The sequence below is a fragment of the Thermobia domestica genome, chromosome 10, assembly GCF_964235325.1.
Source record: "Thermobia domestica chromosome 10, izTheDome1.hap1.1, whole genome shotgun sequence".
NCBI lineage: Eukaryota > Metazoa > Arthropoda > Insecta > Zygentoma > Lepismatidae > Thermobia > Thermobia domestica.
In genome coordinates this window covers 4,684,440-4,708,816 of record NC_137463.1, presented here as the reverse complement: position 1 = coordinate 4,708,816, position 24,377 = coordinate 4,684,440, and the positions used below count along the sequence as shown (strand labels likewise).

At 35.8% G+C, this 24,377-nt stretch overlaps 2 protein-coding genes across 4 annotated transcripts in view; one reads left to right on the top strand and one right to left on the bottom strand.

Annotated features, from left to right (window-relative positions):
- LOC145662252 (uncharacterized) overlaps positions 1-12,331 on the bottom strand; it is a 78,798-nt gene extending 66,467 nt beyond the window's left edge. Inside the window, exons 1-3 of the mRNA XM_081727634.1 lie at positions 12,139-12,331; positions 6,324-6,478; positions 39-230 (exon numbers count right to left, since the gene is read on the bottom strand). Coding sequence (XP_081583760.1) covers positions 39-230; positions 6,324-6,468 — 337 coding nt within the window. The 5' untranslated portion in view covers positions 6,469-6,478; positions 12,139-12,331. The remainder of the gene's footprint in view (positions 1-38; positions 231-6,323; positions 6,479-12,138) is intronic.
- A 2,944-nt stretch (positions 12,332-15,275) lies between these two features.
- The window catches only part of Arp6 (Actin-related protein 6), a 46,296-nt gene continuing 37,194 nt past the window's right edge, over positions 15,276-24,377 (top strand). Inside the window, exons 1-2 of one of the 3 annotated variants that reach the window (XM_081727632.1) lie at positions 15,276-15,322; positions 22,814-22,931. In XM_081727632.1, the coding sequence (XP_081583758.1) occupies positions 15,291-15,322; positions 22,814-22,931 (150 nt within the window). In that variant the 5' untranslated portion in view covers positions 15,276-15,290. Of the gene's footprint in view, positions 15,323-15,513; positions 15,681-16,329; positions 16,349-22,813; positions 22,932-24,377 lie in introns of those variants that run through there. The other 2 variants (XM_081727630.1, XM_081727633.1) reach the window with 2 other exon arrangements.

Here is a 24,377-nt window from a genome sequence, read left to right as displayed (position 1 = left end):
GTTACCTTATACCGTCAATATAAAAATAAGTATGTTACCTTCAAGAACAATGCATCGTTTCGGTGCTGATAGCCCATTAATACCAGCTTTTGACGCCCTTAGGCCTTTGAGTGTCCCCAACGTAGGCGTTTTGAAGATGGGGCTACCAATTGTTCCATATTCTTCGTCAGAACTACCACTATTTTCATTCTTTGAAATATTCGCCAAATCTTCTCTCTCCGGATCATGACCTACAAAATAAATAAAAATATTTAGGTTTATGCACGCATGTTTCGGAATAGTCTTCGATTATATGTGACTTAATGTACCTGAGGAGATATTTAGTAACGGACATTTCATCGTCTTTTGTAAGCAGTAACAACAGTAATAACTAGAGAAAGATTAGAGAACAGCAAAAGTAAAAATTACAGTTATTTGCCACCAGCATTATACTTTTGGTATTAATTCACCTGAACCTTGGGTTCCCTCTGACTTTACTCACAGCTAAGTAATGGTTTCCTTATAGAGCAAAGCATCATAAATTTTCTATGTTTATTTTTGTTTCATTGTCCACTTCGCAATGGTCACAGTTATTATAGATAGCTGACAAACTTTATCAGGCTGTATTTTTGAAATACTGCAACTAAAGAAAGAAAAAAGCCAATTCCCTTACTACTAAACAGAGAAAAATGAAATAGAATCTTTCTGTTTTACGTCCCACGATTATGTTGACTAGGCTAAAGGAGACGGTGATGATGACGAAACGAATGAAAATGGTGGAATGAAAAAAGTGGGAGGAAACGGAAGAACCCTGAGAAAACCCACGAACACGGTGTTTGTCCACCACAAAGTCCACACAGCGCGAGTTGGGATCGAACCAGGGACCCCAAGCACCGGAGGTGAACGCTCTACCACTGAGCCACCGCGCCTTCATAATAATACTGTGATATGATTTAGACTATTAAATGTGTATAAAAAAAGGAGTGAGAGAATTTAATATTATTGTAAAAATAGGATTCACTTTCTCGGAAGCAAAGACTTCTAAGATTAGAGTAAGTCAAACACAAAAACAAATACAAGTAAGTGTACAGCAGGTGAAAGACAAAACGATATATAAACTGAGTGCAAGACAAACAAAAAGGGATTTTTGTTCATATTGGATTGTTGTTGAGTATTCATAATCATAGTGACTCTCTATTCAAGAGCAAAGATGGATAAGGCTGTACTACCTTCTAATTTCTTTCCGTAAGTTGAACCTTAGTTTTGGTTATAGAAAAGAGAACAAATTTACAAGGAGTTCATATGCCAGGAGGTCTCCCTCCATGCAGGTTTTTAATTTAAAATTAAAATGTAAGTATCTATTAAAAATTTCTTGTATGTTAGCATAAAGAAAATAGAAAAAATGCATCTCATTTTTTTCTTTTATTTCTACCAATAGATACAATCTATTTCAGTATTTTGTAATTATCCAACTGCTACTTAAATTATCTGGCTATTTATTTATTATCTCAGAAATTAACTAAACTTAATTCAAAAAATGAAACAATTAGAAATAAAAAGTACCGAAACAATTGAATCTATTGTCAACAGATGGACAGACTGTACGAAGCACTGCGATTAAAGGGGCCAGCCTTATCAACTGTCAAGGAGCCATCATTCAACACACAAGTCTATACATGTGGCTGCCATGAGGTTATTCCTATTCGCACAATACGAACTGAGTTAAAACCCTGGTATGAATTAACACCCTCATCTTGAATGTACACGACCGCTAAGTTTTTATACTTTCAGAAGTAATGAAGATTTTTTTTTTTTTTTTTTAAAAAAAGTCAGTCAAAGAAGAGCAAATGGATGTCTGAATTCACACAACGTATAAGTACCTCCTTCGACAATTTATTAATTGATTATAATGTGTTTTATGTTTTACTTGGAACTGAAATTCAAGAGAAGCATATGCTGACTAGCATTCTTGTTTTAGGCACAAATGCAAGGAACGCATATTATATTCAACAGAAACTACTAACATTTGCTAACGGACCCTATACGATACATCTATCTATTAAAATGCTACAATAGCAATTAAAAACTCCTGAGCTCCAACCTATAACTTTGGCTTTCAAATCTTTCATTTACGGTTATATGTGATTTCACGTATAGCGGGGACTAACATTTTAAGTGTGTGTACTTTAAATAAATTATTTAAATACACCTTTTTCATTAAGTTTATGTTTTAAAATTATTGTTCAAAGCCTTTGTGTTTTAATTAGCCTTCTCCAAAATCAATGCAAATGAACTGTGCTGCCATCTTTGGAGTTCTTTTAGAATATATGTTTCTGGCCAATCCTTTCGACAATGAGATCTCGGAAACTACAGGCTCTAGAAAGATGACATTTTCACTGATCGATTACAAATTTTGCGCAGATTATCCAGTTCTAATTCAATATTTAAAAAAACATGGCCATTATTTCTTTAATACATTTTTACGGGTACACTGGAAGTGTTGAAATTTAAAAAAAAAAAAAAAAAAAAAAAAAAAAAAAAAAAAAAAAAAACCTAAAACATATCCTACGCATTATACATTCCAACACCAAATTGTTGTATATTGGGGCTGTATATATCTCAGGCATTTGTTTCATGGCCAAATAATAATGAAAAAGCAAGGGTAACCATCCTTCCAGTCTAAGATGAATTTTTATTTTTGGAGTGGTTTGCCCAATGAACACCATATATAACTGACATTATAATTAATTGTGTATGTAATGTATTTGCTTATTACATACTGCATGCAAAAAGAAAGAATACATTTATCATACATGAATTAGAAACTTGAACCGAAAGTAGGCTCAAATCTTGCAAACGATCTGAGATATTGAAAAAATAATCGAAAAAAAAATCTCCCTTTTATAGTATCCTTTACGGTTTTTATCACGACATCTTTAACTTTTGTCTGTAAAGGGACATGTACAGATGTGAGAAATGGCAAGGAGATTCATGCTCATATGCGAATGATGCGCTGTGTCCAGAGCGCAGGTTCAGCTACTATTATTAAATTAATTTTAAATTAGAAATTAATAATCTTTAATATTTCAGACTTCTTGAATTCTTTGCAATTGTTTCAACTGTTACGCCTGTATTCTTCTTCAGACAATGAAGTGAGAATTGGTTGAGAGCTATGCACTACAATTTTCTATACACAAAGGATATTATAATGTCCCACGTGCATGTGTTTACAAACATCCAACATATGCTCCTATATACAAACAACCACCACGTGTATTTGACTACGGAGTACTATAGATGCAGGCGACGGAGATGATAGCGACACCCCCGTCACATGACGACGAGAGAAAAGCAGCGCCACCCCCTCACTTGGAGCATCTACATAACCGAGGGGAGTCCATGGGCAGTCATCAGTTTTGACTGCTCAAATCCCCTTTCTTGACTTGCCATGGAGCCTAGGAACTACCTCACCCAAACCCAAACACTTAGCCTGCAGTGGAAAAAATGAAATGAAATCTTTAATTTTTACGTCCCACAATTATGCCGGTTAGGCTAAAGGAGACGATGATGATGAGAGATGAGTGAAATAGTGGAATGAAGAAAGTGGGAGGAAACGGGAGAATCCCGAGAAAACCCCCACGAGCACGGTGTTTGTCCACCACAAAGTCCACATGGCGCGAGCCGGGATCGAACCAGGGACCCCAAGCACCGGAAGTGAACGCTCTACCACTGAGCCACAGCGCCCCCTAGCCTGGAATGGAGTTAACGGTTTCTTTTCTCCTAGCTTGCAGTAGAGCAGCGAATGTCCTACAACCTCTCACGTAGTTTGCTACTGAGGAATTCTCGAGACCATCAGGTCGAAGGGACACCTATACTAGAGAATTTACATTGTTGTAGTATTTCTGTAAATTATTGTTTATAGAGGAATTTATAATAAAAACTGGTAGTGGGAAACGATTCCAGATTGTAATTTGATCTACCTATGCTGTACCTAGCTCTGCACAAGCACAACTTTACAATATACTTCTTATAAATAAATCCTAATTTCACCTTCAAGCTTCAATTTATCACTGGTAATCACGAACTAACTCTCCCTTTAAAAAAAAAAATAAATAACATAATCACTAATAAAATTAAACTTTTTCCACTGAATGGCCATTCAAACTGTTTAGCGTTGGTAAAACTTTTGAAATAACTAATTTAGTACAATCTATAATGCAATATGTAACTCTTTAATAACAGAACTACGGTTGACACACAAGGTAAAGAGGTTCGAATTTCAATACAGATAGTGGAGCTTTGGATAAGGATTGAAAAAATGAAATGAAATTTTTGAGTTTTACGTCCCACGATTATGCCGGTGAGGCTAAAGGAGACGGTGATAATGAGTAAAGAATGAAATGGTGGAATGAAGAAAGTGGGAGAACCCCGAGGAAACCCACGCACACGTTGTTTGGATAAGGATTGAAACACCATTACAAAAAGCCTTATTAATGAAAACAAAATTTAACCAACAAAAGTTTGTAGTTTCATAAACATGTTTTTATCACTAAACATCTAAATACTATATTATAGATCATGCTACGCTATTTGGTCAAACGACTTACCAACACTGAAAAATATGAATGGACAAGCAGTACAGGACGAAAATCATGTACATTTTTCTACCCAGAAGACCATAGTTGCAATAACAAAAGTCTGAACAACTCAAATTAATAATACTATTACAGAGTATTGAAGGTTACTTAGTGGCAGGGTTGGCAAAAACCATGGTTTTTATTAAAAAAACCAAAAAAAAAACCGGTTTTTTTGGTTTAAACCAGGTTTTTATGGTTTAAATGATTTGCTCTATATATTCATATCATATATGGACAGAAATAAGTTTGTTTCGCCTTGATATTATTATGCAACAACCGGGTTATGCTGGAAGGGGTCACATAAGCTTAAAGCGGAATAAAAACCGCTTCTCGAGTTACATCCGAGAGAAATTGTCCTCCATTTGAACTCAGAACCAGGATTAATTGGCCACAAATGCGATACGTCTGCCGACTCACTCACGAAGGAATCCTGATAAAAAAAAAAATACGTTGTACTGATCTTTACATGCTTCTTAATATAACTGTCAAGAGTCATTTCAGAAGGACAAAAAGATAAACAGTTGCACAAGTGAAACCATTACACAGAATTACATATGAACAGTTTCAAAGTACTACGGAGTACAGAAGAACTAATTTAGTTCAAGTTAGTTAACAACGACTTTTATTGGTCCAAATTAAAGAAATACACCGACTTAATCTGCATATTAATAAGAAAAGTGAATAAAGATACGAATTATTTGAGTCCACTTTGGCTCAAACTCATTTATACACAAATAGATACCAAAGATACTTATTTCACTAAATGCCTCTCGTGGGATCTGTATGCCCCCCCCCCACACACACACACAAAGTATGGCATTTTCGATGTATTTTATCAATAGTAAACATTGAAACGAAACAATATTTAGAATTTTTCTTCGATTGCAATTACATAACAATAACAACTACAAAAAATTCACAAAATAAACATTTATAAACTTGTAAAAAAAAGTTGCTTTTGTAGTATAATCTTTTTGAGTAATGAATGGGGAATTTAGGTCTGAATATAATACGAATAATATAGGGAGTGAACGTGATAACCCACAAATGTGTGTTCATCAAGATTTTACAAACACTTACACTTTTAAGAACATTTTTTGTTTTTTGGTTTAAACCAGTTGGTTTTTTTGAAAAAACCAGCTGGTTTAAACCTTGGTTTAAACCATGGTTTAAACCACCTTGGTTTAAACCAGCCAACCCTGCTTAGTGGGGCACGGTGTCTCAGTGGTAGTGCGTTCACCTCTGGTGAATGAAATCCTGGTTCGATCCCAGCTCGCGCCAAGTGGGCTTTCTGGTCGACAAACACCATTTTCGTGGGTTTTCTCGGGATTCCCTCGTTTCCTCCCCCTTAATTCATTCCACCATTGCATTCATTTCTCATCACCACCGTCTCCTTTAGTCTAGCCGACATAATCGTGGGACGTGGGGGACGTAAAACTGAATACTTCATTTTTTTAAGATTATTTATTCCTATTGGATGAATAATTACAGCTAAAAATGTAAAAGATAATAATAACGTAAATAGTTCTTGCTGAAAAATGTATTATGCTAGTAATTCTCTTGCCAAATCATATGACAAAAAATATTTTTAAAAATCCATGTGAATTTCTAATGAAGGATGTATTTGCTACGTTACTTGGTGTGTCACAGAACATGATGTAAAACATCAATACAAGCATACATAAGAAACTATCTGCTAAGACTTACCAGTGATTCTTTCCTCTGGTTCTATTGTGCATAAGTTTCCATTTTCCTCATAGTTAAACGGAGAACTGGATAATGGTCTTTTATCTGTCGATACAGTTACAGTCATTTTCTCTTCATCGGGATCTTTTTCAGAATTTTTAGACATCGTATTTAACCTGAAATAAGACTATATATCAGTAGAATTCAGATATTACCAAAAAAAAAAAAAAGACAACTAAAAGTCACATACCGGTATTTAAATGGTGACTAACAGCAATGAAATAAAAAGTTATTTACTTTTACGTTGTATTGATTTTTATTCAACTTATATTTCATCCGTCTATCTCTCTGCAGTCTTCATCAGAGTTGCAGCTTTCTTAATTTTAAACCGTCTTTTCTATTAGAGTAATCCAAATCAAAACAAATTCACGTGGTCGATTTATATCTGTTCATCCACAGCAATCGAAATGAAACACAGAAAAGATAGATCAAAAGAAAATAGATCTAATTTTAGAATAAACAATTAAATACTCTTTCTACTTATTCCTATTAAATACCACGATCCAAACATGGAAATGGTAAAATGTATTATCCTCCTATATCATTAGAAGAAGGCAAATTAACAAGAAATTTCAACAGCCGTGTATTACGTAATTATGAAGTCTCGTCACCAATCGCTGGTCTCTCACTTAAGTTCAGGGTTTACAGAGCTACAGATAGTTTTGTATTATTGTGTATAGCGAACAGCCACACAACTTTTTCTGAACAAGTCTCAAAAAATTCGCTAAATTACATCGTTGGTTATATAACGATTTATTTTTCAAAATTAAAACCTAGCACATTAACGTTATCTACTAAAACACGAGTAAATGCAAGTTTAACTATTGTCCACTAGGCAACACTTGACATTGGATGCAATCAACTGCAAAAAAAACATGTCGAACATGAGTCGACATCGAACTGGAATGGACAAGCTTAAATGTCGAGCCCAACTCAACAAAGGACCGGAAAAGGTTTAACTCTCCGATTGATGAAAAGCACCGTTTATTGCGTATGTTATTAAGATTTGTAATATCTTTGAATGCTACAAGAAGAAATTACTTCATTTGCCCTGTTTCAGCATCTACTAAATAGGTCTACTGTGTTGAAAAAGTAGCAGAAAGCTGAGGTAAACATACAGGGTGTCTCAAAAGTGTCCTGACATAGGGTAACTCTGTTATTATCAGAGTTGCATCAAAATATACGAGGGGAAACCGTCTCCAAATATGATGTTTACAATCTAAAGTTAAGGAATTTTTTAAATCGGACAAGCCACTTGGACTGTACATTCTTTATACGCGCAATATTAAATGAAAATGCAAGGTTGCCATTTACCGGAAGGTGGATAAATTTTGTAAGAGTATGGTGAATGGGGGCGTCATTGAAATAGGGTGCTGGCCATCGACACGTAGCGTTAAAGACAGCAATTTCATTCACTTATGGGTCCAGGTAAATGGCACTGAGTTTGTTACTTTATCACCGTCTAGAACATATATTATGAAATCCAGTTGTCATCTACCCAGTCTGTTTTATAGGCAAAACAATAAGGTTTGTTACCTGGTATGGATAACCTCAATATTGTTTTTGGTATAGCAGCAATAGCATGCTGAACATTAAGAGCGGCCTTTTGCCCCGCTTTACTCTACTAGAGAAGAAATATCTCCTCCAGTTCCCTCCCAGGCGGCAACGTACCAAGAACTGACGAAACGTTGCCACGTTGGACCTCAATGGAAGGTAACGCATTTAACCAGGCCCCAGCATGGGGGGATGACGCAGCAAGAAGTCTAGCTTTTCCTCTGGAACAGTAACAGATTGTAAAAGAAGTTCATGAAAATGTGCTGCTATTGGTGTGTACCAAGATGCCTGAAAACCTATTTTGCTGATTTCTGGAAGGTCCGTATCTGTTATATTTATCCATTTACTTGAGCCTTCTTGAACTATTTCATCTGGGTCCAGGTGGTAACCTTGTGGAAGGACAGCCTCGATTAAACGAAGAGATCCGTGGTAGGACGCTAAAAAGGTAGAAATGCAAACTATATTGATTTACCAGATATATTAAGTGCTCACCCAAGAAAAATAAATGAAAGTAATGATTAATCTGAATGATCTGATTATGATGATTGATTGAATGACAGAAAATTTAATCTGAATGTTATGTTTTGAATGATTCTTTAATAGATTTCATTTCATTTTATGAAGTTTTCGATTTTTGGGAGGTCGACTTACAATCGAATAAATACAGTAATTTCCAGAATACATTTAGCAACACAGAATTCTTGTCCTTTCATTTCATTTACAATACCCATCTAAGAAGAAACAAACACACATACCGTTAATGAAATCTTTTCATATTGTCTGTAATATGATTCAAATATTACATTTACTTCATCCCCGTGATAAGTTCATCTGACATAGGACACGGAAAGTTCTCTGTTCTTTCTGTCTATAAAATGTGGTCTCATAAAACATAGAATAAAACATCAGACCATAACTAATTGAAAATGCTCGAAGAGCATTGCCAGAACGAAATTAAAAAGAATTATTTTCTTCGAAATTTAAATGAAATTGTATATTAAATTTATTTGAAAATTCAATAAATAATACACCTATATATTTGAAACCCGGAGCGGTTTGGGCGCGGCCGTTTCGACGCGAAACGTTAGGGGCGCATAACAGTCCACGTTGAACTGCTTTTGCGTGATTGTTCGTTCTTGACTGGTCATTGAGAACTCTGTCATACTGTCATTCAGATTTCACATCCTTATTGCAAATAATGTTGTTGTTCTTTCGCCGCCCAATCGTATCGTTCCTTTACGTTAGGACAGAAATTTGTTTTGGAGTATCACAGGCTGCCTATAGTAAATTGTATTTGGCCCATTCTTCCTATCTCAATGTATAGCTAATGCCTATTTTTATGAAATCTGAAATAACTTTCTATTAATACAATAGAGTATCAATTATACGGCCTAATGGACAGATCAAATAACAAAAACATTCAATAAATACTTACATAGTACTTCCCGAACCACCCACAGCATTAAAAACACCATTTTTATTTCACAACTAAATTTTATTTATTTTTTCTGGTCTCTTTGGTACAGGCCAGTTATTGAATAAACATTTCTTATGTTTTTGTACATACCACGCATTTTAATAATTTATTATAGAAAATGAAAGTATGTACAGTATTGATGTCTAACTCAACAAATCAAGTGTACAATGCAATATGAATATCTAGTCTCATCTTTAAAATAACTGAACATTAACGAAAAACGTACACCCTTTTCCACAAATTACATGTCTTTATTACATATATCTTATTTTATTAAAAGAAAATATTCTTTTAAAACTATGCCGCATAGTACGGAGACCGGATAGTCAATAGTTTGCTGCGATTTCTTCCCATTTCTTGTCAACTGGTAGAGACAAGTTGTGCATGATGTGCAGAAACTTTGTGGTGTTCAAGATGTTACTTTTAGTTTTGGCAAAATTATTTGTGGAAGTTTTTTGAAATTTTCAGTGCCTATTTTCATATTTTAGTACCTAAACATCCGGGCTCTAGTTACGAAATACATATGTAGATAAGTAAACCTATTTGGATAAAAGGTTTTGTGCTCAAACGTCTCGCGCCCATACGGCCGCGTCCAAATGTCTGCGTCCGAACGGCTGCGCTCAAATGTCATGGACCCTTTGAAATCTGCGTATTAGGGGATCTATAGAATTAGCTATATTGAACTGTTACTTTTTATGACCGTATAGGCTATATACTGAAAATGCAGATATAAGTTGTCACCGGTTACTACTTGGCACCAAAATGTTCACCATCCTCTTAGGTATTGATCAACAGCAATATCACCTCTCTATGAGTTATGGTTTCCGAGATATGGCTTCTTAAATCCCCCGAAATCGGAACTTCCGCCAATTAGAATCGACTACTTAATATACTGCTAAAAGAAAAAACTGCATGGTCACACTGATCTTCTTTTCTTTTAAATTATAGGCTATACTTTGAAGCTATGATTATGCTATGAAGCTAAAGGAGATGACAGAGAAGATGATGATAAACAAAATGAACTGCGAGAACCACGAGAAAGCTTACCCACGAGCTCATTCATCAGAAAGTACACTTAGTACTAGTTGGGATCGAACCAGGAATCCCCCGCGTCAGAGGAGAGCGCTCTACCACATAGCCACCGTGGCTCCTTCAACCGGATCTGTAAGACTAAGGACCGAATATTCAAACAATATATAAATAAAAAGGACGACAAATTGACCACCAACTTCCTTTGAGGTTGAAGAGGATAGGCCATCTGCTTCGTGTTTATGTAGTACACGGTACATTTCTCGATCCATGCACTAAATGAAAGTGAACATTTTGAAATCCAAATGCTTGCACTTATTTTATTTTATTTATTCATTTCAATAGTTTTGGCTTATTCATTTGGTTATTTCGATTGTATTCTTTTCTTTTCTTTATTTAGGCATTTATTTCGTTAATTCTCGCCAGTGTTTCAACATGACAATAATGTCTTATGAATAGATTAAAATAGGTTTGGTTTCTTTCATTTACTTAGTACATAGGTTTGACGCGTCGGGGCTTGTCGAAACTTTTATTTATATTTAAATAAAATATAACTTTTATTTATATAATATGGTTATAATTGGCTTTCTAAATCCAGGATATCATTGTCTTCTCTGCTGGATGGTTAGTTACCCATTTCCTTCATTCTTATCATCACTGTTTTCTTTAGCCTACACGGAATAACTGGGCGTAAGTCAAAGATTTTCATTTCATTTTATTTACTACATCCCTGTATTCTGTTATTTTAATGTAGAATCTGTTAAAGAATGTAGACATCGAAAGAAATCCTCTTCGTGTTATCTAAATGGGCACCAGCCACAATTAGCTTGGTTTCCAGAACCATCAAGACATAGAAGATTAAGTGCAAACCAAACTATAGAAAACAAACAGCAGAAAGACACACACAATTTAATGGTAGTGCATTTTCTCACGTTAACAACATTCCATGCTAAAGACACACACAATTTAATGGTAGTGTATTTTCTCACGTTAACAACATTCCATGCTAAAGACACACACAATTTAATGGTAGTGCATTTTCTCACGTTAACAACATTCCATGCTATCTTAGTTTAAGTATTCATACTTCATCTCCGTAAAATGGATTACTAGTCCCTTATAAATTGTTTGTTATGGGGAGTGATATACTCCTTGGTGCAGATTCGTTTTAGTACGGCTTAACATATCCTGTAAAAATGAGTGCAAAAAACACGAACTGTATCTGAACCGAGCAAGGGCAGCGCTAAGCTGATGGTCTTGAGCGTAATAGCGTCCTTGAGGAGCAGTGTCGTCAGCGAGAATAATGAAAATACATTGTGTTTCTCTTGTTAGTAGATGCCTTACATGTCGAAGAGCTTTATCATTACGAATTATGACTTAACACATAGCATTTACACAGGGATTCTTAACATGGCTTCCTTAATGACTACTACGTGCTTATTAAAACCATACAATTTCGATTACTAAAACCATACAATTTCGATTACATTTTTAAACTTTATTTGTAATGTCACAGGTAAGACTCCCATGTATTTTAATAACTTATATACCCCTCTTTTGAAATAACATTCAGCATTTCTTTTCAAATTTTACAAGTCTATGGATACCTAAAATAGGATAGCACTCAACATTATATTTCTTTCTTTAGAAAGGATACTGAATTACTGAAGTCTTCCAAAACAATACTAGGATATAGAGACAAGCGGAAAAACGTACCTATTTAAATTCGAAGATCAGCATATCACAATGAAGTTTGTAAGAAACGCAGATCCTGAATATCATATTTATATAGATAAGCATCTGATTACAAATGAAGCTATACAGTTCAATAAATAAATTTGTCACACTTTAACAATATTAAGAAATAAACATTAACTTGTGTCAATTTCCATATGTTTTCTTCCTCAATTGTCGCTTTTCCCGCGTGCAAGTATTCACCTATTGCTCATAAGTAGTTCTGCAATTTTTCTTTAACCAAATAAAAATGTGTTTCTTTCGTAAAATAAAGAAATAATCAAATAAATTAAGAACATTCATTTTTGTAACATCGACGTACTGCATTATTATTAAATAATGGATATTAGGAAAACTTTGAAAGAATTTTATCAAAATATTTATAAAGGTTTAAGAGGTGAGAAACTACATTTTGCAAGTTGTATGTCATTTGTTCCTTAGATTGAATTAGTGATGGGAATTCTGATTCCTTTCTGGTATTCGATTCCTTTGGATTCGTTGAGTTCAAGGAATCATAAAAAGTAACGACTACTTTCGTTACTTTGATTACAAGGACTCATATGTCCCTCTGAATCCCTGTACTCAGTTGCCTTTTGGGTTTCTTTCCCTCAGTTCTGATTACCCGTACTCAAACACGTTTTCAAAAGCTTGATTCCTCGTTTTCGTCAATGTATTCAGTTTGGCTTCGTAGTAGTTCGTGTATCTTCGGCAGCATACTATTCATAAAGCAATCAAGTAGAATTCTGCTTGGGTGGGTGAAAGGGAGAAAAGGAAAGAATATATTTAGGCAACTGACTTTAAAAGAAAATAGCACCTCCCGCTTCATCCTCTTTAGAGGGAGTGACACCAGCGAGCGGTGGAAAATAGTTGTTTTCATTCTTCCTAACTTAATGAATACCCAACGTAGAACTGCCATAAGTTTGATAGTACTATTGTGAATAACTGTGGGGCGGCTAAATAAGACAAAGAATGAAGGGCTGTGTTTCACTATTTTAATATACTTTAAAAAAAAATAGTGTTGATTATTTACATAAATTTGAAGTGAATTAACATAATATCCTTCGAAAGTAAGAAAATATCGGGAAAACAGAATGAAATTTGAGATTTAAAAAATGTAGAACGCAAAACTTTCTGGCCTCCATTACAAATCAAGCCTTTACAAACAATAGCTACAAGTAATGTGCGGACTGCTTGGAGAATACCTTGGATTTCCTCCCCCGGAAAAATTGAAATCTTCCGTGACTAAATAGAACTTGGGTTCTGTCCTCCTTAAATAAATTAATTAGCATACTGACTACAAGTGTCAAATTCGACAAGGTTCAAAAAATTTAAGGTACCGTACTTTCTGCGCAGAATTGTAAGAGTGGCCTCGCATAGCGTAGCCGCTAACACTCTCTCGCCTTTGGTGCGAGCGGTCCCGGGTTCTATTGCCGGTGGGTACACTCGGTCGAAAAAGTGTAAAATCTTTCTGAGGCCAGCCATCCTGATTGGATTTCCTGTTTTTCCTCATTCACAGCAGACAAATGCCGGGTTGGTACCTAATATATAGATCCTAGGCCACTTAATTCCTTCCCCTTCCCCCGGATAGCCGAGGACGTCATCCCTCATACGTGACGGGCTAACGTAGCCATAAATGCTGAAAGCCCAGAAACCTAATCCCTAATCCTATAATCCTAAGGATGAAATAGAATGTTTGACAGCAGGTAATACGTCGACTCTGATGACATTTTAACGTTTTTTTTTTCTTTTGTCTATTAGTTTGTCAAGAATGAAAGCAAATACTGGAATGTGAATAAACACAATCATAGATAATGGTGTTATGCACCAGAAAAGATACATAAAAGCAACCATTAGCGTTGATATATGTAGACATTTGCAGTGTTACCACAAATTACGATTCAAAAAATCTATGTGAAGAAAACGACTAGAAAAATGAATTTAACGACATTAAATGAGAAATTGTGTTATTTTTGCGGTATTTTAAAATATTACATCTACTTAATTCCAATAATTGTATTTCAAAACGATTTTGCTTATTACAAATGTAATAAAAGTACTAGACAATTAGAACACAGCCGTATATTTGACAATTAGAACACAGCCGTATAAGGATTCAAATTGAATTGGAGCTGCTCAAAATGGCAACAGATGGAGACATTTTGTTTCTGCTGCTGTGAACTATCTGGTTCCTTTAGCCATAGCCGGAGAGGGGGCTAGCGTGTAGTTAGCCCCCTACTAAATATACTAAATTTATGTTACTAAAACTGATCAAACGTTAAAAATTGGTGATCAAATTATTTACATAAGAAAAAGTCGAATCGCGGTGTAGGAGGACTGGCCCCCTCATTTTCTAACCATTATTTCTAAGTTAGTAAAGTTGATCAAACGTTGAAAATCGTTGATCAAACCTGATCGAACAATTGGCACAGGGGCGTCATTTAGGGGGACAGGGAGGGGCATTTGCCCCCTGAGTTTGAGATTTATTTAGATTTTACCAATAGAATAGTAGTAAGTCAGTGAAAAACGCGAAATTTTACATATATCAAGGGGTCTTGCCCCCCCAAGCCAAATCTGAAATGACGCTACTGAATTGGCATCGAAAAATTCAGAATCAGGCGTGCAGGGGACTAGCATGTAGTTACTCTCCCCCTACTAAATATAGCTCATATTTATGTTAGTAAATCTGATCAAACCTTAAAAATTGTTGAGCATACCTGATCACACGATTGACATAAAAATAATTTTATTTTTTTGTAAGGGGGGGTGCTAACTGCACGCAGGTGATTGCAATCTTCCAAAGTCTCCCAAATTCTGTTTTTATATGCAAATATGTAAGAAAGACTGCCAGTGCAAATACATTTAAAAACAATTTGTATATCACTAGAGAATAGACGGCACCACACTTTTTTTTTTATTACTTTGTTGTTTGTTCGCTTGTATGGCTAAAGCCGTGGATTCTGACCGCTGGATGTTAAAAGTTGTCATGCCGTGAGAAAGGGGAGGGAAACAGTTTAGCTTCGTCGTCCTGTTTACGAAGCGTGCATAAGGGCGAAGAGGAGAGAGCACTCAACAAGCAGAAGAATCAAGCAATGAAGATTTTTTTTTCTTAACGCATGCGCACTAGTAATACCCATATGCTTCCAACGTGTCTTTTTGTCTGTTTCGTGTGAGTATTCGTTACTAAATCTTGTCAATCTGTCCAATGCAGACGCGAATTGAATCCAGGAATCATATGTCTAACTTTAAATCCGAATCCAAATGAATACTTTGAGTCCTTGGACTCAAAAGATTCTGAAGTGAATCCGAGTCCTTTGAGTTCTTTTCGGTATTCGTTCCTTTGAGTATTCAAGAAGAGTCGTTACTTTGTAACGACTCCGCAAGTAACGACCCATCACTAGATTGAATTTCGGAGTCTGCTTTGTTTTGGAAGTTTTGGTTATCTCTATGATGGATAATAAGATATTTGTGTTTGATAATGGGGCTTACACAGTCAAAGCTGGCTATTCACATCAAGAAGAACCAAAGTAAGTTTTACGCTAGTAAAGATACAATGTTATATTTACTGAATCAACAACGTACCAGCGTCAGGCATTCTGATGTGCGCTAGTAGCTTTTTTCTTGGGCTAGTAAAATTTTGTTGCTTATTTACATCCGTGTGTAAGGTTACTCGAAAGTTGAATTCAGACGCGCACACATTGTTCTTAGTTCAAGAAAATTTTTGCGCGAATACTCACTGTCGCTAACGCGCTTACTCCCAAGGACATACCGTCGCGCTACCTTATATCCCTCCAGATTCGCCCTCCCCTGAATCGGAATAGAAGGAAAGCTAGCTTATGTCTGCCTAGCGTATGCTGGTCCATATTTTACACACTTGTAGGAAGGCTTCTACAAGTACGGGGCAGTGAAACACTACCATTAGTGTGCTGCTATATTGTTAATCTGTGCGCAGTTGGTGGGAAAGCGCCAAGAGAATGAGGGGTAATAGTATACATGAGAACCCCCTGATCTGCGTTTCTTCTGTGTTCTATTACCACTTCTACATGAAATACCATAAATTTTCTACGTAGTGCAATAGTAAGAAGTATCCATGTGCAGAAGACATGCGATATGCGCTAAATTCACCCCCACCCCACACATACACACAGTCATAGATAAAGTACAAGGGCACTACACATGCAGATATAAAGTACAGGTACGTTCTTTTTTATTTTCGTATTAGTCGATAAGTAAATAAAAGTCACTTTGTTACCCCTTTTGTAAGTTTGTACATACTCAATGAATAATCCCTAAAAGTGTGAGCGTCCTGCTCCTTCGGGAACTGATGCAGCTTCATGTATACTATATCCGAATTATGAGGGTTTGGAACGCATTAGGATATGATTGTCGTTAAGAAACGTAATCAGTTCGTATCCTAAAGTGTTCATATATTTAAGTATTGCATCAACATGTGCGGACAATTTGGACTTTTTATGGCGCAGTGGCTCAGTGGTGGTGTTCTTACCTCTAATGTGTAAAGTCCATGGTTTCGATCTCCGGCCAAGTAATTTTGTGGTGGACACATCATGTTCCTGGGTTCTTTTATTGTACTCCCACATTCTTGCGCATAATTGTAGGACGTTAATCTGGAAAATTTCATTTCAATTTACGCATATTCATACTAAGATCTGATAACGCTGACCCATGATACGCATCATTACTAGTCTTGGTTGTACTGTAAAGAGTGTAAAAATTGTAAATATTCTTTTCCTTGTATTTTAGTAGTTTGAATAACTGACAACTTTCGAAATGTGGGTGTGGAGAAGAATGGAGCGAATTAAATGCGCGGAAAACGAATGAGAGAGTGTTAGAAATGGTAGGGGAGAAAAGAACAATTTTAGATATTATTAAGAAGAGGAAGGTAAACTGGTTTGGACATCGGCTTAGAAGGAACTATATCATGAGGGTCGTGCTAGAGGGTATGGTGGCAGGAAAGAGGAGGAGAGGGCGAAGGAGATTGCAATTAATGGACGATATTAAAACAAAAAAAATCGTATGTGAAGACGAAAAGGTTATCGTAAGACCATAGAGCATGGAAGTTTTTCAGTTGCGGCGAGTGACCTGCCAATAATGGAAGAGTAACGACTACGACGACGACGACGATGGTGGTGGTGGTGGTGTTGTTGATGATGATGATGATGATAATAATAATAATAATAATAATAATAATATAATAATAATAATATAATAATAATAATAATAATAATAATAATAATAATAATAATAATAATAATAATAATAATATAGTACTTTAGTAGTTCTTTCAATATGGTACTTTGTTGAAGATTCACCGTAATTGTATTATGCACTCAAGTGAGGTATTTAGTTTAATTAATATTGTTATTTTAATTTTCGTATAGTATATTATTAACCGAATTTACGACCATTGTTTGTTTCCTGTGGTCTTTAGCAGAGTGTAAATGTATGTTTAGTATATTGGGGTGGCCAAAAACAGCGTATCCAACTTGAATTATATTAAAGAAATTTAACATATCGCTCCCGGAAAGCAGAAAGGTGCTAAGCGCCATTCTCCTTGATTTATAACTAGGATATCCTGAATTCCCATTTCATTTTAATGTTGGCAGGAGGGAGACAAGTGGCAGGAGACAATATGAAATGTCTGCAGTGAAAACTGAATTCTATAGAAGAAAGAAAGAATGGGAATTAATTAGTATTTCATTCGTTTTTATGCTCTCCTGAGAAATTTGTAGTTTAGCGCTTAGCACCTTTCTGCTTTCCGGTGGCGATATTTAGGAGGTTAATGACCATAATTCTTAACTGAAATGAAGACTACGACATACGAATTTGAGATTTAGAATGCAATTGAATGTGTAGATTTATGTCGAACGGCTAAAGGAGACGACGGCTGATTAATGAAAATGAATGATTGTGAAAGAATTGGTGGAATGATAATGTAAAGGGAAACAAAAGAACTCCGAGAAAACACTGTCTCGATGTCCACCAGAAGCTTGGAAATGAAAGGGAAAGGAGTTTAACGTCCTACGATTATGCTCTTTAGGCTAAGGGAGACGATGATTAAGACAAGCATCGATGATGGAAGAATTGGTGGAATGATAAGGTGGGAAGAAATGCGAGTACCGCGAGAAAACCCACGAGCACTATGTTGTCCACCACAACCTTACTTGGCCACGGATCGAACCAGGGATCCCACGCACCAGAGGTAAGCGCTCTACCAATGAGCCACCAGAAGTTTGGATTGCCTGGGACTGCTCGCACTTGAGGTGAACACTTTACCACTAAGCTACAGTGTCTCCAAATTTTGAATATGATTTCTTTTTTTTTAACGAAGTTCTGCCTAATGAAGATGGTCATACCATTCACTGAGACCATTATACCTCTTAAAATAACACGATACACCGTGCAATTATTCTTTTCCTTGATTGTGTACCTTTGCTAGTTTGCATAAACTTCTCTACAGCAGAAATACACGAAGGTTCATCCATACGAGCTATGATGTTATTGCTATACCATAGGCGTGCAGGAATTTTCTGATATTTGATCTTTTGTATTCCTGAACTTTTAGGTCTTTTTTTTTTTCAATTATTTTACTTTTCGATCCGTTTCCAGTTTTTTCTCTTCTTTTTCACGCGTCAAGTCACATGACCTGACAACATTGTTTCCCGTAAGCAGTTTTTTTTTTTTTAATCTCCTTTCCTTTAAGGCTAGTTTTATTTTACATATAGGAACTCATAACCTTCCTAACATCTACTGAAATACAGTGTAATTTCAACATCGATATTTCGCGTAGTTTAGTCGAGTATCCATTGTGAGGATCAAATGCAGGCTTGACTCATATTTTACCAAAAAATAAATAAATAAAAAAATAAGCTTAGCAACACGGTGCAAATTTTATTGAAATTATAAGGTAAATTTAATTTGATCATTATAAGGTACCGGTATCAAGTTTTCATTTGATTAATTTCTTTCAAGGTATTCTCAAACTATGTTAAAAGCAATAACTGTAACATTTACTTGGCTTGATTCTGTCAAGACTTGTTTTAATTTTTTAGAATCCTTGCACCAAAAGTGTAAAATAGAGGCTGATGTAACTGAGTGTTAAGAGCGTTCACTTTTGGTGCATGGGGGGGGGGTCTAGTTCGATCCAAGTTCCTGAGCTCCTCCGTCGCTAAGCGGTTAGCGTACGCGCTTTTGGCGTGGGAGACCCGGGTTCGATTCCCGGCGGAAGCTCAGGTGGTTCGGATTCCATGTTAATCTGTAGGTCCACGTCTCATATAGCCTCGCTGCTGAACGGGACGTTAAACTCAAAATCAATCAATCGATCCAAGTTCCCATCAAGTAGGCTTTATGGTGGATAAATACCGCCCTATTTCCTGCCACTTTATTTATTCTACCATTATTATTATTTCTCTCATTTTTACCGTCTCCCTTAGTCTCGGTGCATAATTATAGGATGTTAAACTATATATATATATATATATATATATATATATATATATATATATATATATATATATATCTGTGTGTTTGTGTGTGTGTGTGTGTGTGTGTGTGTGTGTGTGTGTGTGTGTGTGTTTTTATTAAGTTACTCGGTCTTCATGTGAGTGATTTACGGGGGCGCGGTGGCTCAGTGGTAGAGCGTTCACCTCCGGTGCTTGGGGTCCGTGGTTCGATCCCAGCTCGCGCCGTGTGAACTTTATGGTGGACAAACACCGTACTCGTGGGTTTTCTGGGGGTTTCTCCCGTTTCCCCCACTTTCTTCATGCCACCATTTCATTCATTCCTCATTATCACCGTCTCCTTTAGCCTAAGCGGCATCAGCGTGGGACGTAAAACGGATTTTTTTTTTTTTTTTTTTTTTTTTTTTTTTTTTTTTTTTTTTTTTTTGTGATTTACCTGTTGAAAATGCAGAATAAGTGACTGAAAAAGAGTTCAGAAGAATCATTGTATGGTTCGTGTCTAACTGACCTAAATTCTTTCCTTCTGATCTGAATTTCATCAACAGTTTTTGAATTTAATATTGTCAAGTTCTGCTTGTAGAGCAAATTATAGTCTGGAATCTTTTCCCACTACCGTTTTTTTTTATTATTATTATTATACTCGTAAAATCATCTATAAACACTATTTTACAGAAATACTACAATAATATAACTTCTCTAATATAAAGTAGAGAAAGTCCCGAGCAGCCTAGGGTAGGATCTCCAGAAAGCTCCGCAACAAGCTAGGTGGAGTGAGTTAGGAATCCCCAATGCTCCGAAGCAAGCAGAGGGAGAGAGTTACGTCATAGAGCTACGAAGGAAGCAAACCGACTGAGGTTAGGAATCCCGACAGAGCTCCGCAGCAAACTAGAGGCTTTGGGTTATTTTATCTCCTGAAGTTCCAGACCAAGCTAAAGGAGAGATGACCAATCGAGACTGATAGCTGTCGTTGAAATCCTGTCGGTTATATAGGCGCTCCGAGTGAGGTGGTGGCGCTGCTGTTCCCTTGTCGTAGTGTCGCTGTCGTCTATGTTGTGTGCAGCTGTAGTATCCCATAATAAGATGCACGTGGGACATTACAAAATGTTGAGTTATTTCATATTACAACTATATTGAAGAAATGTCGAAGTGTTAGATACGTAGCTTAACAGTACAAAAGAAGTTTGGTGATTGTACATACAGTCTTACGCATTATTCATAGAAATAGTACCTGGCAACAGTGAACAAAATGGACTATCCCATTCAATAAGAGATACTTTAACTTGTATTCATACTTTCCATAATTAAAATATAAATTACCTACATAGGGAAAAGAAGAGGAAACTATAATTATATATATATATGGCTTATGTTTACTATAAGTATATTTTACCTGGAGGATGGGCAAATAAATGAAGTGGCCTAAATATATTAGAAAACTTAATAATCACACAAATATAAGGTAACAAAACATTATTATATTTATGAACTAAGTGCCAATAGAATGGAATAAATCAAAGAATGTTAATGTTTATTGATTCATTAATTGTAATTTTTAGGTAGCGTAAGAAATACGAGGGGGTTGAAAATTTCCTGCCTTTGTTCTCTTTAACTTGAAGTAGAAAAATAAAATTGTAAGCATATGAAAGCCTCATATTTTAATATGTAACTATGTTAAAATCAATTGAATCCTAATTGTACTCTGTCATCGCAGGTAGAAGGTGGGATGCAAGAGGTACGAGGAAGTTCACGTCGTTGGAGCTGAGGTCCGTTATGAAGTTCTTATGGCTTAAGGGAAAATCTGCAAAGGAAATTCATATGGAGATGTGCCAAATACTTAGGGAGATATGTCCTTCACAGAGCTGTCTAAAAACTTGGGTATTACGTTTTAAGATGGGCATTTCACGGTGGAAGATGATCCCCGCAGCAGACACCCCTCAACTTCAAGAGACCAGCAGACATACGACGCTGTCCAGATACTTTACATCTCCAGGGAGCGACTTGGTTGTATTATTACTACAGACCTAAACATGCGCAACCTTTCACCGAAATGGATGCCGAAACATTTGAGTACGGATCAAAAGAAGGAATGTGTCGAAGCATCCAAAGCCACCTTAGCCCATTTTGAAAAGACAAATTACTTTTTGGCTAGACTAGTGAGAGAGGATAAAAACCTGGCTCCATATTTATGATCGGGGAACCAAGAACAGTCAAGGTAATAGCGCCATAGTGGTTTACCCGCCCCCTAAAAGTTCCGTATCCAGAAATCGGGAAAAAAAAAGAATGATGGCGTCCGTTTTCTAGGACAAACATGCCATTGTAATAGTAGACTACCTACCAAATGGCGCCTCTATCAGCGGAGAGTATGCGAATCTTCTAGACCAGCTGAAAGAGACAATTAAGAGTAAACGCCATGGAAAGCTCACAAAAGGAATCATGATGTACGATAATGCACTCGTGCACAAGTCCTATATTGTTGCTGGACTCCAGTTGGTCCACCACCCACCTTACTCACCAGATCTTGCCCCTTCTGTCTGTTTTCTATTTCCCAACCTGAAAAACCACCTGAAGAGTCACTGTTTTGAGGACATTTCTGACGTCACACAGGCTGCTGAGAGTTGATTTGAGGGACAATCAAGTTTTTTTTTTTTCCATGAGCTAGAAAATTTTAACAACGCTGTCAAAAGTGCATTGATCTCAATGGGGAATATCTCACACTGGTTTTTTGTGGTAAAGCCAGGAACTTTTCAGCACCCCCTCGTATATTTTATGTATTCAGTTGCAATGTTATCCTTTCCTCCAACTTCTATAACTTTTGTTGATAATGCACCACGCACTCGGTATCATGCAGAAACAACACACGGTATATATATATATATATATATATATATATATATATATATATATATATATATATATATATATATATATATATATATATATATATATATAAACTTTAAGTGTTCAATTTTTCATCTTATTTCACTTTTTATGCTATTCATCAGCCCCTTTTAATCTTAGCCTGATGATAGGAGCCTATAGTCCTAAGGTTCCAATTAAGACATCACAGAAATGTAACCGTTTTTAAAAAGTAGTTAAATAAGCACATAAAATATACCTAGTAGAATATACCACGATTAACATTTTATTATATTAATTATATTAATAAAATGCTTACCTTTCAGGATAATCCCCAATTGCATTATGAAGGCTAAGAGCGAAAGACGAAGACCCTTCATAGGAGATCAAATTGAAGACTGTAGAGATGCTTCTGGGTTGTTTTATATACTGCCATTTCAAAAGGTTAGTCGTCAAAGAAAACATGGTATATTTGATCTAATACAACCTATAGGAAGGTTTCTTTAGTGCCAGTAAATCAGTTCCATCCATTTCATTTCTACCTAGTAAGCACAGAATTTGAATTTCAATTAAACTTATCTTGTACGTCTGTGTTGAATTTGACAGTTAGATGTTGACTCTTATGATAAACATATCGAGAGAAGTGTTACCGTATTTTCTTGTGCCCTGTTTGTAAATCAAATTGCTGAATATTTGTGTGATATTGTACATTTATTGAGGTTTACTGAATATTAGGTTTGTTGTGAGAAAGAAAGGCTATAAATTCTAAGATAAATGCCTTTTCTATATTTGACACTTGTAGCTATAGAATATATATAGATAAATGTAGATATAGAATAGACCAGAAGCTTTGGAGCGTAAAGAGACGAAAATACGATTGAATGAAGAGAGTTACATTACATATATCAAACAAACCACAAAAGTAAGGAGAATTCTAATACAGGGTGTCTCAAAAGTTCCTTGACATGGTAACTATTATTATTAGAATTACAATAAAATGTAAGAGGGAAAACCGTCTCCAAATATAACGTTTTAAATCTAAAGTGAAGGGATTTTTGCGAGCCGTTTGGGCTCTACACTCTTTATGCGCTCAATGTTAAACAAAAATGCAACGTTGCCTTTGTTGCCTTTTACCTGGGGCTGGGCGAGGGAAGGATAGGACGGGAGGTGGACAAATTTTGTAAGAGTATCCTGAAAGGGGACTGGCCGACACGTTAGCATAACAGACAATAATTTCATTCACTTATGTTGTGGATACAGGTAAATGGCAACGTTTCAGTTTCATTTAATATTGGACGCATAAAGAATGTACAGCCCAAACAGCTTGTCCGGTTAAAAAAAAAAAATCTTCACTTTAGATTGAAAACATTATATTTGGAGACCGTTTCTCCTCTTACATTTTATTGTAACTCTGATAATAATAGTTAGCCTATGTCAGGGGAGACGCGGCACTAAACGACATAAGACCTAAAAATCCCTTGTGGCGCTGCCATCGCGTCCGTGCCAAGAATACTGTCAATCTCTTAGTCAAAATTTTAGATGCACTATTTCATATTACAGAACCAGATTCTAGCTTAGTTCTTACAAGTAAGTTGTATAAATACATATTCTATCATTCTCAAATAATAAATAAATAAATAAAGCCTATTGTTCTTTCTTGCTGCTTGCATAATAGCATTTGTGTGGTGACAAAATATTAATAATCTATCAAATGTAATTCCCATATCTTCTATAATGTCTGTTTTTTCTGTTCCCACACCATTTGACCTCGTATCAGTAACATAATGTTGTGTTTTAGTTATATACGTCATAAGTTTTGTCTTCTTTGTGGTGATTTGAAGTAAATTATTTTTACACATATATTTATCATATTCAACTCTCTCCGTAGCA